Below are 19,351 nucleotides of genomic sequence, written 5' to 3'. Positions count from 1 at the left end.
GGCTGCTGATATTGAGAGCTGTCACCCTGCCAAGCACACCTCGATTAGTTGTCCCAGGTACAATCTTCCCTTATTTTGTAAAAGTTAATTCTTTATTGAATTCATGTGTTTGACGGAGGACTGTTGCAGATAAAAAAATAATTTATTTGAGTTGTTGATGGACGGTGTACGGGTCAAAGGAGATAATAATGTTCAAGTGGTGGTGTGGAAGTCTTTCTCCACTTGAACATTACTGAATTCATCTAGGTGGCAATAGTGTGTTGTGCAGCTTTTAGTTATCATATTGTTAATGTTTCATATCATATTGTTATCATAATGTTTTAGAAGAGATACTTCGTGGCGCAGACACATGGAATATCTCCGTGGAAGGAGCATGTGTGATGGGGCCCCGCAGTAACCTCCTGCATGGATTGGCAGCAGTCTTCGCTGCCTACTTTGTCTTTAACTTGCAATATCCAGCAGAAGTCGCAAGCACACTTGAATTCCTTCAGAGGTGAGTTTAAACATGACACTGTCATGAAAATGATTATAGCAATTATGGAGGTATATTTGATTTAAATCAACTTAATGCCTGTGACAGTGCGATTTGTAGTTGTAGAGAAAATCCACACATTACACACACACACACACACACATCAAGAAATGTGAAGTTGTGGAGAAATTTTGCACATGCTCAAATCAGTATGTGAATTTACCCAAATCATTTTAAGCGAACTTAAAATACAATTGTGCATCATTTCATAAAGTTCATATACGTTTATGAAATGAAATGCACAATTGTATTTTAAGTTCACGCTGAAACTACATTTTTCTTTTTCTTTTTTAAATAATCCATTAAACTTGCTGAGAAATGATTGTGTGAACTAAAATGAGCAGTATACATATACAAGACATATACAAGAAATATTCTTCAAGGTTGCAACTCTCATTGGATGAATTCACATATTGATTCACATATTTACCATTTACCAACCTTTTAAATACTCGACCTACCGTTGCTTAGCAATGGGAAGAAACTCCTGTAACTTCAGTGCCGTTAGCACCTTAGTGCTTACAGATTAGAAGACATTAGTGTGTTCGCTGCATTTGTAATGTTATCCACAAGTTTCCGAGGGGCGCTCCTGTAAAAAATAAAGTAGGTGAAACTTCCGGTGACGCGGCGGAAGTAGCATTCCAATGGTATGTTGTGTGTTAGCGAAGGGGCTAGCTGTTTTTCGGAGAATTATTTTACTATTTAAAGACGCAAATCTTTATGAGAGATGTCGTTACGGAGCTCAGGGACAACATGTGCTGTTCACGGTTGTATGTATAACCGGACTAAACTAATTCAGTAGCTTAAACGTGATTGTTTTGAACATAAGCTGAAAACGAAATCAGAGTGATCCTGCCAGAGCCCGTCTCTGATCCTGCCAACGACTGTAGTTTCCATCACCTCCCAAAAGACGACGAATCTTCCTGTATACATTTGTTTAAATTCTTAATGTTCTATAAACTCTATCAGCATGTGATTGGCTGTTCGCTACTGATGTTACACCTAAACTCAGGATCAAAGCCTGTGTTGACAGAATTCCAAATGTGCCATTTAATGTATTCAAGAAGCACATTCATTTATAATTTTGAATAAACTCCGACCAAAGCACAATGACTAAGTGTGTATTTTTTATTTTAATTGTTTGTCAGCTCACACAACTGTCTGTCACCATGCCTTGATGAGTATTGATTATTAATAATGTTATTATAATACTCCCAATCAACTACTGCGGAGGGTAAAGGTACTGTTATTTCACCCTTTTGAATTTCGTTGAGGTTGTGTTCCCACATCGTTAGCTAGTTTGGATCGCTATAACTTGAATGACTGTCAAACTGTTGAATGAACGAGTGTCAAGCATGTCAAATCGCGCTTTGTTTATTTCCAACCGGAAGTCGCGCCCCGTTTTGACGCAAGGCCTCATGGGGCGTAGGAAACTTGTGGATACATTTAAAATAGGTTAACATCCGGGTATCTCTCCACTGGAATGTGTTAACGCAAACGTGTAAGTTTCACGTTTGAAGAGGTTAAACCGTGACATCTACACGTTTTCCAAAGTGGACCAACGTGATTATTTCACGTCTTGTCGTGATACCGGGTTGGGATATAGTATCGCCAGTCATTTAGGCGAATATAGAGTTTAATCAAACACAAAAAGCAAAGTTATACATCCATCAAGTTAATGTTTAAACTTACCGAAAGTTTGTGGGGTTTATGATGACGCTGTGTTTTAAAGGATTAGTTCACTTTTGAAAAAACTTTTGCTGATAATTTACTCACCCCCATGTCATCCAAGATGTCCATGTCTTTCTTTCCTCAGTCGAAAAGAAATTAAGGTTTTTGATGAAAACATTCCAGGATTTTTCTCCTTATAATGGACTTCCATGGGAACCAGGTCCAACCGAGGTCCAAACGACAGTTATAACAGTTACAGATGCAGCTTCAAATGTCTTTAAACGACACCAGACGATGAATAAGGGTCTTATCATGCGAAACGATCGGTTATTTTAAAGCTTATTCCAAAAATGTAACAGTACATACAAGCATACAAGCACGCCTCACACTTCCTTTTGAGAAGCACCTTGTGTGTGTCAATAGAGGGCGCTAGACACAAAGGAATACAAATAAACTTCACAAAACAATGTCACAAAACTTCAACACAGTGTCGTGGCTTACACTTGGAACAAGGACAGTTAAAACATGTTGAAACACCTGACAAATGATTTTTACACATGTCCTCTTCAATGGGCTTTATGCCCAGCTGCACTACTTCCTGAACTTCAGCCAGCTCCTTGTTTCCTGTCTGCCGTTATTGGCCAAATTGATTAATTCAGGTGTGTCTGATTATTGTTGCCATGACTACTGAGGTCAGGTACACCTGAATTAATCAATTTGGCCAATAATGGCAGACAGGAAACAAGGAGCTGGCTGAAGTTCAGGAAGTAGTGTAGCTGGGCATAAAGCCCATTGAATTTGAGACAAATTTAAAGGACGTGGAGTTCTCTAACAAAATGGGCCTGTGGCTCTTGGATCACGTGAGTCACCTCATCCTATCAATGGCAGTGACATCAGTGGCCAGCGTTCAGACTTTTATGACAGTCAGTTACAGTCTTGTTCTTATACTGTCTGTTTACAGTTCACACGATACAAATGTCGTAGTTGTGGATTAGATTAGCTCTTCTGTCTTGTGAATAATGTTCTATATTTGGTGTTATGATAGTGAACGTACAGGACTGCAATGTTTGTGGAATGTGCTTTACTGAGCGTTTAAAAGGAGCGTGAATTTTTTCACTAGGATCACTAGTGCGCATTAAACAAGATTAGATTAGAATCTGTCAGATAAGAACATACATGATACAGTCCACTAAAGTTCTGTAATTTAGACTAATTTTGTGAAATCTGGAAACCATAGAATGATACATTTTAATTCAAATCTATATTGTTCAGCCTTGGCTACTCTCATTCGTTAAAAAAAGCGCTGAGGCTAGGCTATATAAAAGCATACAGTATAGGCTACACAACAGTTTTTTTTTTTAAACCTGGATGCCATAGAGAGAACAGAACACATTATTTTATTTATTTTTACATTAAACAACAACAATATAATTAAATTAATAATTTTCTCTTTATTCATATATCAGCATCATAGTGCATGGCAGTCAGTCAGTCAGTCATTCAAGCCAAAGAACACAGGGATATTGTTTATTTTCTTTAGAGATTGCACTCAATCAATCACTCAATATTACACAATGCCTATTATTAAATAAGTGGGCTACTACACATTTGCTGGTGGTAAATTGTTATAGGCTACTATAGAGCATTAAAGATGAGTGTTTCAACTGACATGGGTACAATTGGAACAAAACTTGTGTTTAACTAACTGTGAAAAAATATAAACGATTTATATGTATTATTGACATGTCTTTAATGCGTCTACTAAAGAAAGTATTATCACATGAAAAAAATTACATGTTTTCACCTTCTAGTTTTTGCATGTAAAAAAAAATGTAAAAAGAAAGACCTAGACCTAGTTTATTTCCCTCACAGCATGCTTTCAAAGAGTTTCTCTGTGATTCATCTATATTACCCTCCACATGAAAATGAATGTAGGAAAATCTGATTCACTATTGTCTCAAAATAACACAAAACTGTTTTATAACATCAACAGGATCTCAGAAGGCTTTGCCATTTTACTTCCCATAATGTTTCCTTGTTTAAAATAAGGCAAGGAGACCCTTTTGTATAATCCAATAATAATTTAAGATGAAATTTAAAGTATTAGATATGTTGTGTGAATAAGATAACTTTATTTACTCTGGTAGGATACCTGTGTGAAACATTGCCACCAGTTGCTTAATGTCCCCAGAAATCAAACTCTTTCTCCCTCTTGCTCTTCTCTTCTCTGGTGACTTGTTTACGGGTGCGGGTGGGACACTGTCACTCACATGAGATCACAGCAATTGCAAACCACAACGATCCAATCAATTCCCAATGGACAATCAAGTCCTGCTCTACGTTTGTTCTTGTTCGACTAGCCCTTTCACTCAGCTGTGAAGAAAAGACTACCAACCTCTGATTCATGCTTTAAAAGTCATTGCAAAACATATTAACAGCAGACTATATTTTTTGTGTACCATTCCATAGTGTCCAGTGTTATCAGAAGAATGTTCAAATTAATTGATTTTTGTATTGCCAATGTAAAAAAACAAGAGCGAAAAGTCAAAAGTTTGTAATTTGTATTCATAGATGCCACCTACGTCACTCCAAATTCAGTAGAACGTTGCCATATTTACGATTGTTCTCGCCCGGTATGGCCGCACAAACTGCTTATTTGAATGAGAGAGAGACAGAGATACCTGGAGAAAAAATGAATTTCAATTTTTTAAACATTTTAATCCTTATTTGTTACCCCATTTCTTTTGTCCATTATTATCTCCACCAGACTTGCCCCTATTTGCCTTCCATGATATGTAAATCTTGTGCATAACCCCTCCCATACTCGCTTGAAGGCTTTCAAGAGTACCAATACATATCAATATGCTGTGAGCGGCACCTGGCCACCAAGGATTTATATTTAATAATGGGAAATGTAGGTATTATATACAATTCTTTTACATTTATTCATTTAGCTGACGCTTTTATCCAAAGCGACTTACAATTGCTATATATGTCAGAGGTCGCATGCCTCTGGATTAACTTAAGTGTCTTGCTCAGGGACACATTAGTGTCTCACAGTGGATTCGAACCTGGGTCTCTCGCACCAAAAGCATGTGTCTTATCCACTGTGCCACCCCCCCCCCCCCCCCCAAAAAAAAAACAACAACCAAAAAACAAAAAACAAAACAAAAACAAAAGTATGATGATTTTGGTGGTAGTTTGCTCTAACTAGATGAGTAGTGGTAGTGAGTTGTTAGCTAGCTAACTGGCTAACAGCTGGTAGCAGCTGTCGGCTAGCTGTCATTAATCTGGATTAGGCCTGTCGCACGATAAAAAAAAATGAGCTGGAGATTAACGTCAATCTGACATTGGATTCTGACATCAACCTGGTTTTGATTCTCAACAGGTTTGGTCTAAACGCAAATTTTGTCATTGTTTTGAAGCACACTAGCTTATAGATAACAGTAAGGCTAACATATTCCTACTAAAAGCCAAACAACTTTAAATAGGGCAATATTTGAGGGAACAGCCATTTGGGTGTCAGAACCCATTGTGAACGTTATTGAGTGCACTTATTCAACCTCACATACTGGAACAGTGTTCTAGAAATACATTAGATATTGATACGAGGCATAGATTCAGAGGCATAAGGTAAGTATTACATACAACAATAATAATACATGCATTGGCATTTTACTTTTGATACTTAAGTGCTTTTAGATAATTCTGTACTTTTACTTAAAGAGTAACTAAACACTTAACCAACTTTTTTTTAGTTAATGATCTGTAAGAATGGATCTTTATTAATACCGGTCATTTATTCAAGTAACTTTTTTTGACATTTGTTTATAAAGTGTTCTATTTCAACAATATATGGTGTAAAAACGTCTTAGTGCTGCCCTCTTCAGGTTGAACGGTTGCTACAGCAGTTGAATTTTCCTATTGGATGTTCCGCACTTCGTGACGTACGCAGGTTTCAGCTCACCACGCGAGCTACGCCCTTGGCAATATAAAAACCATCTTGTGTCGTCAAAACCACTGTAGGGAGTCAGGAATTGGAATTGTGAGTTTTGTAAACGATCAGGATAGAGTGTTTTAGCATCTATTTTGTCCCCTCTATCTCCGCTGGGGGGGTCTGCTCACTTTTTCAGCATTTTCAAATATTGCCAGTGGGTGGAGTCAGGCTCTGACCAGGGGTTTAGTTACCCTTTAAGTAAAAATCAGTCCATACAACTTTTACTTGTAACAGAGTAAAATTTGGCCATACTTTCACTCAAGTTAGGAAGTTGTGTACTTTGTCCTACATGTACTTACTATAGTAATAAGAGTAAATTATGCATAATTATTACAATTAACATGTTAATCAATATTACTCAGTACTTATTTGATTATGTGTAACCCAAAAAAATGAGTTTCGCAGTGAGTATGTCGGGGCCTTGAATCACATTCAGTCTCTCTTGTACGTTACGTCTGAACGAATACTATCACAAGCAACATGTTGCTGGCTGCAGTTCACTTAATGGCCACCAGTGTCGCTAATAACAAGAGTTTCTGAATTTCGCCTTTAAAGGGTTAGTTCACCCAAAAATGAAAATTCTGTCAGTATTTACTCACCCCCATGTTGTTCCAACCCCGTAAGACCATCGTTCATCTTCGAAACACAAATTAAGATATTTAAGATATTAAGATCGCTCCTGCATACAGTCCATAGGCTTCTTGAGGGACTGGCTCTTGCTGTCCCCGAAAAGTCATAAAAGACATCGTTAAAATAGTCCAAGTGGCTACAGGGGCTCAATCTTAACTTTATCAAACGACGAGAACACTTTTTGTGCGCAAAAAACAACAAAAATAACGACTTTATTTCAACTATTCGTTTATTTCTCCCTCTGCGCGAGTCAGGTTACTAGTTTAATAGCGTAAGCTTCTGTTATTGTATGTCACACGCATCACACACACATGACCAGCGTCGGCCAATAGTGAGCCTACGTGTGACGTGGCTCTACGCAATCACACTACGTTAACTGACTACAGGCTTATGGAGAAGGAAGTGAATAGTTGAAATAAAGTCGTTATTTTTGTTGTTTTTTGCGCACAAAAGTGTTCTCGTCGTTTGATAAAGTTAAGATTGAGCCCCTGTAGTCACTTGGACTATTTTAACGATGTCTTTAATGACTTTTCGGGGACAGCAAGAGGCAGTCCCTCAAGAAGCCTATGGACTGTATGCAGGAGCGATCTTAATATCTTAAATATCTTAATTTGTGTTCCGAAGATGAACGAAGGTCTTACGGGGTTGGAACAACATGAGGGTGAGTAAATACTGACAGAATTTTCATTTTTGGGTGAACTAACCCTTTAAATCTTAATATAATTAAATTCCATTTCCTGTCAAATATGAATATCCAAAGCAAATAGACGGATTGCTGTAAAATTGTCCATGTATATAAATAAACAAAAATTCACAGAATAAAATATTACACAATTTGAATTTGTCAGAAATATTTAATAAAAGTAGTTTACGTCTCTCACATTTAGAGTTGAGACAGTTATCTCAGGCAACAGTATGCAGTTTCTCTAAATGACCATACGCTTTATTCCATAATGTACAATTTGTTCTGTACAAAACAAAAACGCTAAACTTTGTATAAAAAATATAAGTTAATTTAAAATTTAACTCTAATTAACAAAATAACCATGGTAATAATCAATAATTGTGGCAATAATAATATAATAGGAGCAATAATATTAATAACCATAATAATAGTTTCTAAACATAGTGCATATGAGGGAAAAGACTGGTTGTGGATGATCTTGGTGACTGAGGTGAGCGGTGCTGAAAAGATCCTCTCAACTCCGTAGCTGGGGTTGGTAGCTTTACTCCAGAGCGAGCACACACACACACACACACACACGCCAACACTCACACACACTCACACGCGCGCACATGATCAGAAAGTGCATGACTGCCTAAGATAGCACCATTAGAATGTAGCTTACATCTCAATCTCTCCACTACACACTTCACATGTCGCTCGCATGCCGACACAACCATTGGAAGCCATGTTTAACATTCCCACATCTGATGGTGTACACCTTTGGTACACGTAAAAACTAACAGGCATCTTGAAGCAGTTTGTGACAGTATTGATTACATTCACTCATCAGTCCTGCAGTATTTACAGAAGGCCATCATTCAGTCAGAGCTCCATCATTGTCTGCAGGGACTACAGGTGCCTCACAGGTCCAAAAAAAACAAAAACAAAGAGTGGAGCTGAATTCAGCCATTTGAAACAATGACATTATATGGATTTTTGTTGGGTCATGACTTGAAATTCACTTTAGCCTGCATTGATGTAGCCAAGATGAAATATATCTTCCTCTCTGAAATGTGCAACTGTCAGTGTCAGACGCATTTGCAATTGACCCTTCACTAAGCTCCGCCATGCGTTTATGGTGTCATTATTATAAGAGCTACAGCAACATTTTTGTAGGATTTCAATCAAATTCCTTTTAAAGGAGTAGTTCACTTTAAAAAAAGAAACTTTTGATGATAATTTACTCACCCCCATATCATCCAAGATGTCCATGTCTTTCTTTCTTCAGTCGAAAAGAAATTAAGGTTTTTGATGAAAACATTCCAGGATTTTCTCCATATAATGGACTTCATTGGGAACCAAACAGTTCAAGGTCCAAATGACAGTTTCAGTGCAGATTCAAATGGCTTTGAACGACACCAGACGATGAATAAGGGTCTTATCAAGCGAAACGATCGCTCATTTAAAAAATAAATAAAAAAGTTTAAGTTTTATAAGCTCAAATTCTCGCCTCGCTCTGTTCTGTGATGAGCGTTCGTGAGTCTCCTGTTCAAACTCGTTCATCAAAATGAACAAATCTTTTTTCGAGTCATGACTCGAAGGGTCCTTGATAAGACCCTTATTCATCATCTGGTGTCGTTTAAAGCCCTTTGAAGCTGCACTGAAACTCTCATTTGGACTTTGAACCGTTTGGGTCCCATTGAAGTCCATTATATGGAGAAAATCCTGGAATGTTTTCATCAAAAACCTTCATTTCTTTTCAACTGAAGAAAGAAAGACGTGGACATCTTGGATGACATGGGGGTGAGTAAATTATCAGCAAAAGTTTTTTTTAAAAGTGAACTACTCCTTTAAGGACTTTCCTCTGGTTATTTGGCGGATGCTAAAACAGGATTGGTCAGTAATGTTTTTAAGGTGGGGCATAGTGAAGGGTGTCAGTCCACATAAGCAAGTCATTGTTGTTGTTGTTGTATCAATTTACAGATTGTAGTACCAAATATAATAAAATTAATTATTTGAGGCAAATAATTAAAACATCTTCAGGATCAGAATAGTTCCATGGTAGCATAATCAAGCAACCAGACTGGTTGTGAATATTTTCTTTGTCAGACCTGTCAGAAATATGCTCGCTTACCCTAAAAATCATAACAATAAATATATCTGCAGTCTGTCATCTAGGCATCATTGTTTTTTTAGTTTACAGCGCTTACTTTGTACACACTGAGTTCTTTTCTTATAGTAATGATGTAAATAGGCCACATGTATGGAAGCTTGTTTATAAACTCAGAACAAGTCAGAATATTTAGATGTAAACTCGCAATTATTTTATTCCGTGGCGAAAACAAGCTTCCATGCATATCATATTTTTTTTGTTTTGATATTTCTTCCCCCTGAGGTTGACTTATAATGTTGATAAAGTCATAATTTAGCATTTCATGACCATTTATCCATCCTATCCAATTCATATAATTAAAAAGAGTTGTTTTGTTGGCATTTTTGAGAGCTCTGTTTCCGAACACCCAGTAGGTGTGCTGTAGTTGACGTGTAAATGCTGGCAGTTGTATGAGGGATTTTTGAAACGCTAGGAAGAAGGTTTTGAGTTTTGAAAGTAACTGTGTTTTTCAGGTCCACTGCAAGTATTTGGGTTAAAGCTGAACTTCATATCAGGTTGGAAGATGCTGCAGATTTCATTGAGGAACACCGTGACTAGTGTGTGACTCCAGTAAGGTTCAGATGCCGTCAACAAAAGCTCTTTGCTTTGAAAGGACACGCTGCGGGGGATTTTCGTTTTTTTTTTTTAACTCCACTCAGAATAGGCTGCATTTCTTCAAGTACTGCAAAACAATGTTTTGCTCTAAATATTAAATAAAACATTGGTAACACTTGAAGGGGTGAGCATAAGACTAACATGACACCTTCATAATCATGACATGAATATGAAAAAAAGTTTTATGCACGTTTGTGACAACTGTCATTAAAGGGATAGTTCACTTTGAAATTAATTTTTGATATGTTTTAGCTTACCTCAAGGGCATCCAAGATGTAGGTGTCTTTGTTTCTACAGTATTTTCAATTTTGACATTTTTCAGTCAAACCGTTGTTGTCTATCAGTCATACACTGGAGGCTAAGGGGGTCCACCAAAAAGCATGCACAGAGAAGTCAAAATTAAACATGATTTAATGTCTCGTAAATGTAAGTACACATTGATGGCCTAAGACACGAAACGAGCGGTTTGTGTGAGAAAACGAACAGTATTTATATCGTTTTTACCTCGTGTAATCACAGTGATCTGAATCAGTTGTGCAATGTCCAACTGAACCGAACTGAATCAGTTCAATGTTACGCCGGAAGTGATCGCTTGCGTGTGACGTCACTCAATATTTACACGGAGATTTCAGAAGTTTTACCTTTTACTAAACATATTTAGATATACCGAAATCGTCTTCCATTGCGGTTTCCCGTACATCTAAATATGTTTAGTGAAAGGTAAAACTTCCGAAATCTCTGTATAAACAAAGAGTGACGTTGGCGCACAAGCGATCACTTCCGGCGCATGCGCAGACCGAAGCGCCCGTGCCGTCAGATCATTTTGTCACGGCTATGATTACAAGAGGTAAAAACGATATAAATACTGTTCGTTTTCTCACACAAACCGCACGTTTCGTGTCTTAGGCCATCAATGTGTACTTACATTTACGAGTCATTAAATCATGTTTAATTTGGACTTCTCTGTGCATGCTTTTTGGTGGACCCCCTTAGCCTCCAGTGTATGACTGATAGACAACAACGGTTTGACTAAAAAATGTCAAAACTGAAAATACAGTGGAAACAAAGACACCTACATCTTGGATGCCCTTGAGGTAAGCTAAAACATATCAAACATTAATTTCAAAGTGAACTATCCCTTTAAGTGTCTTTCGCTCAGTTATGACATTTTTAATGCAAATATGACATAGTTTGAGATGTCTTTTGTTAGGAAACCTTGACATAAACCAATACATCAAAATCCGTCAGTGTCTTTGTCATGACAACTTGACATTATTAAGACAACACAACCTGTCATAAACATGACATAGCAGATTAATTATCAAACTTAAGAAACCGCTTAGCTTTATTGGTTAACATTACATTAAACTGTCTAGTTTAAGGATATTTCAGGGATAGGGATCGGGATAGTTCACTGTGGTTTTGACATTGGCTGTCATGAAGCCATTATAACTTTTTAATGACAAATTCAATTAGTACCACTGTAGTTGAGGTCACGAAAAATATTCATGACACTGTTAAAATGGCCTCATGACAGCCAATGTCAAAGCCAACCACATGACAGTTTAACTTAATTTAATGTCATTAAATGTCATCCATGGCATTCAAAATGTCATTATTGTGTGAAAGACACTTAATGACAGTTATCATAAATGCTACTTCATGTCATGTCATGGTTATGAAGGTGTCACGTCAGTCTTATGCACACCCCTTCAAGTAAAGTGTTACCCAAACATCCATCAGACCACCAGAGCGATGGGTTCACCGTGCCTCATTCTATTAGCTTCGACTAAACATTCCTTCTGTCTATCTTAAAAAATAAATCCACTCAAGTAGCTTTGCGTATGCGTTTGACCACAGCAGGGTAAAAAAAAAGTACCATTTTTAAACCAAGACGAACCGTCTTCTAGTTATCAGATCGTAACGCAGGTTCGTATTTAAGGCCTCTTCAAATGTAAGACCACGAAAGAAACCGAAAAATAATCTTAGCAAACTCCTAAGGAAAAAGTACTGTCAATAATGATGGCCATTCTGCAGAAGTGATCCCGCGCAGAGCGGACTTCGAGTCCCAGCCATCAACGAGGGAGCCCTGATGTCATTCGAGAGTACGCCTCCGTCACCCACTGAGGTAACATTATGTTTTGTTTATTTTTGTGAATGTATCCGTCCCGGCCTGCCCTCTGCACTTCCTCGTGTCTCTGCGGGACGAGGGACTGTCCACAGGAAGTCCAGGATCTCTGGCAGGGGTGTAGGTGGTGCCACGGATTTAGTTGTCCACTTTCACTGGCCCGCTGTCTGATGTGTCGCACGGTTCGTCCTCCTCGGTGGAAGCCCATGTAGAGACGTCTTCTCCTCGAACAATTCGTTCCCATTGGTTCAGGTTTTCCCTGCATACACAGAAAGCTCTTCACAATATTACAGAAAAACAACAACTGTTTGAATGTGGCAGAACAACTGGCTTAAATTACGGAAGACCTGAACGGCAATGGATAAAAAAGTCGAGATAATATTGTGTACGAATACGATCACTACAGTGGACACTTCCTTTACACTTTAACCCTCCCTTAACCGTGACCTATCCAGATCATCTAACCTTATTTATCAGTATTTGGTTCAGTTGGGCCACAAGGTTCAGTTGGGGTCCTTTGCATGATACATTATCTATTATATACATGTTTATTATCTTGTTAATCAATTCATAATAAAAGACCCATGTTTGCAGTTGTGACTATTGAGATCATACAAATTGCAGGACAAAAGTTTTTCAATGATCTCAACAGCTTTAAAACTACTGATATTTACAAAATTTGTTTATAGGAAAGGTTTTAAACACAAATTATGCTATTGTATTTTATCTTGAATTTCTTATTATTAATACTATTTTAATTAATTTTCCTAGTCGTTGTGACACATGACATTTTGAGGGTTTAAGATACCAAAACATACAATAATAGTTATTATTTTAATGCACTGAATAAATTTTTATAGAAAAAGTGATATCATGAATTTATCAAATTATTTAATAATGCACTTGGACACAAAAAAAAGCACATCCTGTCACTGACCCCTAAATTGATCACCCAAAATTGAAAGGTAGTTGAATTGAATTTTTTTTTATTAACATCCAACAACAAATATTTGATCAAAATTTATATTTTTTTGTCATAATTATTGTTTCAGTTGCTTGACATATAAACCACTTTTATAAAGGATTTGGTTAACAGTGACTTTCAGATTTAGACATTCCGATTTATAATTTACATTTATTTAAAACACTTACATTTTGTATTCTTGCTATATTATTATTTCTAAAATATTAAGTGTAAATATGTGCTAACTAGTCAAAACTTTGGATGCATTGGATTTTTTTGTTTATTTTTAAATCATAAAACTCTTTTTTTTAAATAAATAAATTGTGCTTGTGTATGAATTTCACAAAAACTGACTTGTATATTAATATTACAATTATTATTATTTTACATTATTTAAAATGGATCCAACTAATTTGTTTTTGACTATTTAATTTTTATAAAATATATTGATTGGTTGTTGATGTCAACAAGAGTAATTGAGGCAATGCTGTCAGGGCAATCTGACCCAGACACGAAGGAAAGAGGTGGTCATTCTCAATTTGTCTAGTTGTTTTTTTAGATCTGCCCTTTTTGTTCCATATATGTAGCACACAGGCCAACAAGAGAGGATGAAAATGGTCGGCTATTAGACTTTCCCTTTCAATTAGTGAGGTTGATGTCATTTATTGGTCTCTCTCTGATCTCACAATACGCAGGGCTTCGGAACGCTTGAACCCGCTGCCCACAGATTCCAGTTAAAGACCTGGTGCTGACACTGTGGCATGGCTTTTCAGATTGCGCCGTCAACTGTGTTTGCATTCCCCACAGATCGAGGTCACAGAGGTCACAGTTTAGGGCACAGGGGGAGTAGTTTAGACACACAGACTCATCCTTACATCAGAACTAGCACAAAGGCCTCATCATGGAAGCTGGTTAAAGGAGTAGTTCACTTTTGAAAAAACTTTTGCTGATAATTTACTCACCCCCATGTCATTCAAGATGTCCATGTCTTTCTCTCTTCAGTCGAAAAGAAATTAAGGTTTTTGATGAAAACATTCCAGGATTTTTCTCCAAATAATGGACTTCAGTGGGAACCAAACGGTTCAAGTTCCAAAAGAAACTTTAAGTACAAACAGCAAACTTGTTCAAATGGCTTTAAACGATTCCAGACGATAAATAAGGGTCTTATCAAACGAAACGATCGCTCATTTAAAAAACGAAACAAAACAAAGTTTATGTTTATAAGCTCAAATGCTCGCATTGCTCTGTTCTGTGACGCACGTTCGTGACTCTCCAGTTCGAACTCGTTCATCAAAATGAACAAATCTTTTTCCGAGTCAATTCATTCGTTTCGTTCGTTGAATAAACCAAATGACTCGGAAAAAGATTTGTTCATTTTGATAAACGAGTTCGAACAGGAGAGTCACAAACATTCGTCACAGAACACAGCAAGGCGAGCATTTGTGCTTATAAACTTAAACTTTGTTATTTATTTATTAAATGAGCGATCATTTTGCTTGATAAGACCCTTATTCATTGTCTGGAATCATTTAAAGCCCTTTGAACAGTTTGAAGTTTGTATTGAAAGTGTCTTTTGGGCCTTGAACAGTTTGGTTCCCAATGAAGTCCATTATATGGAAAAAATCCTGGAATGTTTTCATCAAAAACCTTAATTTCTTTTCAACTGAAGAGAGAAAGACATGGACATCTTGGTTGACATGGGGGTGAGTAAATTATCAGCAAAAGTTTTTTCTTAGTGAACTACTTCTTTAAAACTTCAAATAATATATGAAATAACCCAACTAAAGTTTGACTTGGTAAATGATTTTATCTAGTTACTATTGTTTTGTAATTCATTTCATTATTTATTTGCACTTTTAATTAACTTTTTATCAGCTTACAATTATTTAATAAGCAATGCTTCCACTGAGTAATATAGTCAGGGTTGCCAGGTTTGGGTAACATAATGTTATTCAAAACCCGCCCAATCACAGCCAAAACCTTCCCAATCGCGTTCCAGAGGGAGGGGGGGGGGGGGGGGGTCAGCTTAAACACACAATATAAAAGTATCCCAATCCGCATGAAAACCGCAGACCTTGGCAACAACTGAATATATTTCATCAGCTTGTAGGCTGTTTACGGTTGCCAGCATGGCCACTTGGCTCATTAATATAAAATGTAACTGAAGTGCGGTGTGTATAGCGATTATAACAGATTTGAACAAGGCTCATTATCTGTCTTATAATATTAGCTTTGTCAAACAGATTTAGATATATTAGTCTCCTTAATTTGTTTAATGAAAGTGCTTTGCGAAGATGGTGTATTATACCATGGTACAGGAGCATTCATGCAGTCAAACGTTGTTATGAGTGTGTGACTGACCTGCAAGACGTAAGCAGAGGACTGGAGGGGGGAAACAGCTCTGACAGGGTGGTGTAACAGGGAACCGCAACTGCATTGTAAAATCCCACCTGAATACATGGGGAAAAACAGGACTAAGGTACAAAAAAACCCCCAACTAAATACCATAGCTGACCTAATGAGACACATTTTAGGCACACCCCCAATGTTAAGGCTGTACTAAAGCATGGGATAGGAAAAGAAACATTTTGCCAGGCGGCCTTTAAGTTCTAATTTACCTGTCCCTGGGGAACCTCGTGCTTTTTATCCCTGTCCATCATAGGGATGGGCTGCATACCAATCTTCTTCATTTCATCCCCCTGTCATTACACACAAGAAGTACAATTTCACTGAATGGCCTGCAATTTGAGACACTGCTCAAAACAATACAGTGATCTGAACAATGATTTACTTTATTCCATATAAATATTGTTACTACAAAAAGGATTCCTGTTTGGTTAACAATGATATGGTTTACCTCAGCCCAGAACTCAGCATATATGTCATTGGCTGTGATTCGTGTGACGGGCCATAGTTTGGTAACAGAGCAGAGATCACAGGCAGTCATCATCAGACCAATCACACGGTCCCTGTGGTGGACCAATAATCAACCAGCAATTAATGAAAGGGATCAAATCAGGCTTTTTATGCAGATGAAAACAAGGCTACGAGGGACAAACATAGTCTTTACAAGTTTTTATTTAGTCTTTTGGAAAGATGTTTCATGAGCTGCATAATCTATAGTTTCCGCCACGGTATATATAAAAAAAGATAATTGCGACCTTTTCATCTCACAATTCAGATTTTTTTCCCCTCAGAATTGTGAGTTATAATATCAGAACTCGCAATTGGGGATATAAATGCGCAAACCTGACTTTTTGCGCATTTATATCGCAAATATAAATATATATTTGTATATATATTTGCAATTGAGAGTTTATATCTCTGACTTTTGTCTAATAATTCTGACTTTCTTTTAATAAACTCACTATTGTGAGTCCAATTCTGAGAAAAACTGACTATAATTCGCAATTGCGAGTTAAGAGTTTATATCACCCAATTCTGAGAAAATGAGTCAGAATTATGAGTGGTAAACTCGCAATAGCAAGAAAGAAAGTCAGAATTGTGAGGTAAAAAGTCATAATTAACTTTTTTATTCAGTGGTGGAAAATTCCATAATATTCTGTATGTCATTAATAAATAGCAGAAACCATTGAACCCACTGTAGTGTACATCCATCCCTTACATCCTTGTTTTCATTCCTGTCAGAAATAAAATACGGCGCTACCCTGACTAAGGTCTAAAAAGTGACATAGTTACACATTACTATAGTAATAACAGTAAATGATGCATAATTACTAACCACTTACCTTAAAGGGATAGTTCACTTTGAAATAAATTTTTGGTATGTTTTAGCTTACCTCAAGGGCATCCAAGATGTAGGTGTCTTTGTTTCCGCAGTAGTTTCAATTTTGATATTTTTAGGTCAAACCGTTCTTGTCTGTCAGTCATATAATGGAGGTCTATGGTCACCACCTCAAAGAGCATGCACAGAGAAGTCCAAATTAAACATGATTTAATGACTTGTAAATGCAAGTACACATTGATGGCCTAAGACACGAAACGAGCCGTTTGTGTGAGAAAACGAACAGTATTTATATCGTTTTTACCTCGTTACCACAGCCACGTCCAAGAGGTTACAAGAGGTCAAACGATATAAATACTGTTAGTTTCAATGTGTACTTACATTTACGAGTCATTAAATCATGTTTAATTTGGACTTATCTGTGCATGCTCTTTGAGGAGGTGACCATAGACCTCCATTATATGACTGATAGACAAGAACAGTTTGACCAAAAAGTATCACAATTGAAACTACTGCGGAACAAAGACACCTACATCTTGGATGCCCTTGAGGTAAGCTAAAACATACCAAAAATAATTTCAAAGTGAACTATCCCTTTAAACCAAACCATAACCTTGAAGTACATGTAGTTAATCAACATTACTTAGTCCATATTTGTGTAATTAGTCTATCATCTTAAAATAAAGTGCAACCCTTTCCGTGAGATTCACTGAATGTTGAATCAAATTTCCAAGAGTTCTGCGATAATGGAGCAAAAGTACGACCTCTAACCTGTGAGCACGGTTGTTCAGGTCCAGCGCCCCTGTGGCCAGCAGTTCAGACAGTTGCTTGCGGTTGCCGAAGTACAGCGCGAGGTCTGTAGCAATGATGGCCTTCCTGATGATCTCCAGCACCTGCTCATACTCACTGGAAGTCAGGTTGGAGAAAATATTGTGCCCTTCCAGCTATGAGAAAAAAAGAGATCAATAAAAAAGCAAAAGCTCCACTTATGAGGCATCTGGCTCTGCTGGAGAGTGGCAGCAAAGCCAAAGAGATGGCTGGCAACACACACAGAAAGACAATGCTCTGTTTAATATGGGACATTTCTTACACATTTCTAGTTAGATAGATAGAAATCACAAAAGTCAACACTATATACCTAGTGCTTTATTGCTAATTGCCTTATTTAATTACTGAGTGTTTACCTGTCTTTAATTATGCTTAAAGGTCCCGTTCTTCGCGATTCCATTTTTCAAACTTTAGTTAGTGTGTAATGTTGCTGTTAGAGCATAAATAATACCTGTCAAATTATAAAGCTCAAAGTTCAATGCCTAGCGAGATACTTTATTTAAAAGAATTCAAAGCATACAGCGAACGTCCGGTTTGGACTACATCCCTTTTTAATGACGTAACTAGAACAGTTTTTTGACTAATCTCCACTCACAGGAATACACAAAAAAGGGGCCGTGGTCTTTTTGCGCTCCCACGGAGAAGACTTCAGATGCGCATGCATCTCCAATAGAGAGCCTAAGTCCCGCCCCTCCGCTTCCGGCTCATGGGACCTTATTTCGGAAAAAAGTAGTCATGAATGGTAGTCAATGGCGAGAGACAACTTATCTTTTTATTCCATCTGAACTGTGCCCTGAATTACACATATGATGTTTGTCAATTTAAAAGATAATTCTGAAAGTCAAAAACGTCGCAGTTTGTCATAAAACAGAAGAGTAACATTTAGTTTTATGTGAAAATCGCTCTATGAACTACATTTCCCGGGAAGCGAAAAAACTAGCGAGATCCGCTGCTCGCGTGTGTGCAGTCTGGTACAAAACACTCAGGTATGACGGCGTAACGTTACGATTATAACGTAAGGCTATAGAAACAATGACAGACAATAGCCTCAGTAAAGTTAGCTTCATTCATTGAGAGAAAGTGTGCACCTTTGGGCTTTGTAGTCTTTGTAATTATGTATTTACACAGTCTTATACCTCAACGGTTTTACATCAATCTGCGACTTTCTTTACTTTAAAATGTATCTTTTAAATTGACAAACATCATATATGTAATTCAGGGCATAATTCAAAAGAGATCAAAATATTTGTTGTCTCTCGCCATTCAATATTTTTCCGAAATAAGGTCCCATGGTGGTCGACCGGAAGGGGAGGGACTTAAGCCTTGTTTATCCTCGACGCGTCCGCAAGAGCGCGAGTCTCCGCTGCCTGCGCGCGCACCTCTCCAAACGGACGAGGCATTTATACTTGACGCACTCGCTTT

At 37.4% G+C, this 19,351-nt stretch overlaps 1 protein-coding gene across 5 annotated transcripts in view; it reads right to left on the bottom strand.

Moving 5' to 3' along the window:
• Nucleotides 1-11,361: 11,361 nt before the first annotated feature.
• pde10a (phosphodiesterase 10A) overlaps nt 11,362-19,351 on the bottom strand; it is a 169,586-nt gene continuing 161,596 nt past the window's right edge. For 2 of the 5 annotated variants that reach the window (XM_089117269.1, XM_089117270.1), the window contains exons 18-22: nt 17,873-18,045; nt 16,214-16,325; nt 15,975-16,055; nt 15,718-15,806; nt 11,365-12,651 (exon numbers count right to left, since the gene is read on the bottom strand). In XM_089117269.1, the coding sequence (XP_088973395.1) occupies nt 12,531-12,651; nt 15,718-15,806; nt 15,975-16,055; nt 16,214-16,325; nt 17,873-18,045 (576 nt within the window). In that variant the 3' untranslated portion in view covers nt 11,365-12,530. Of the gene's footprint in view, nt 12,652-15,717; nt 15,807-15,974; nt 16,056-16,213; nt 16,326-17,872; nt 18,046-19,351 lie in introns of all 5 variants that reach the window. The other 3 variants (XM_089117267.1, XM_089117268.1, XM_089117271.1) reach the window with 3 other exon arrangements.

The sequence above is a fragment of the Pimephales promelas genome, chromosome 11 (assembly GCF_988280905.1).
Source record: "Pimephales promelas chromosome 11, fPimPro1.hap1.1, whole genome shotgun sequence".
In the NCBI taxonomy this organism is placed as follows: Eukaryota; Metazoa; Chordata; class Actinopteri; order Cypriniformes; family Leuciscidae; genus Pimephales; species Pimephales promelas.
This window is presented reverse-complemented; position numbering and strand designations above follow the sequence as displayed.